Below are 852 nucleotides of genomic sequence, written 5' to 3'. Positions count from 1 at the left end.
TTCTGATTTGCTCAGTAGCCGAGTTGTAAGGTGGTTGTCTTTCTACGGCTGAGTTCAAATTGCCGTAAGCGTTTGTTGGTATATTAGGTCAACTGAAAAAAAAAACATAACTGTTGTATTTGTGGGTGCAAAATAGATTTGGACGTAATTATATATGTGGATATTAGGGGTGGGCAATATATCGATATGAGACTGGATATGGTCTTAGTTTTTGGATATATCATAATATGATAATATGATAAGTGTCATCCATATGGCTCAGTCCTAGTTGATATCATCCCCTTTCTTTCTTTTTTATGAAACTACAATGAAATCAATTTTTCAAACTATAAACTAGTGAAGAAGAATGTGTAGAAGAGTTCCCACCTGGAGCAGGTTGGTCAGCATGATGAGGGTCTGCTCCCTGATGACAGCCTCATTGTCCCGCAGACAACCAGAGATGTTGGGGATATAATGATCCACGATGTTGGTGTATCGAACACACAGGTCACACATAATCACAACCACATTGTTGCGCACGGCAACCTCTGTCCCAACCTCAAGTTCTCTGGCAAACACCGGCAGGTACTTTTGGACGAGATCCTCATGCTGCAGACACAGTTTACCTAAACCAGACGCCAACGGAGAGGAAATGTTAAGAGAGGATTGCTTAGAGGTTACTGTCCAAGTTAGGTGTCATCTTGGACGATGTCACCCACCCACTCCATGACGTATGAGTCAAGCACAGGAATCAATGGGCCTTGGACCTATTTCACTACTGTCAGCAGCTAAAAGCCCATAATTTATCATTTCTGTGCAATAATCATTCAATGTCAAATACTGTTGTTTACTTGGGCATTAATACTGTACATT

General features: G+C 41.1%; 1 protein-coding gene across 1 annotated transcript in view; it reads right to left on the bottom strand.

Annotated features, from left to right (window-relative positions):
* The window catches only part of LOC116696603 (condensin-2 complex subunit D3-like), a 2779-nt gene that overhangs the window by 1397 nt on the left and 530 nt on the right, over positions 1-852 (bottom strand). The window contains exon 2 of the mRNA XM_032527682.1: positions 367-605. Coding sequence (XP_032383573.1) covers positions 367-605 — 239 coding nt within the window. The remainder of the gene's footprint in view (positions 1-366; positions 606-852) is intronic.

This window comes from Etheostoma spectabile, chromosome 10 (assembly GCF_008692095.1).
Source record: "Etheostoma spectabile isolate EspeVRDwgs_2016 chromosome 10, UIUC_Espe_1.0, whole genome shotgun sequence".
In the NCBI taxonomy this organism is placed as follows: domain Eukaryota; kingdom Metazoa; phylum Chordata; class Actinopteri; order Perciformes; family Percidae; genus Etheostoma; species Etheostoma spectabile.
This window is presented reverse-complemented; position numbering and strand designations above follow the sequence as displayed.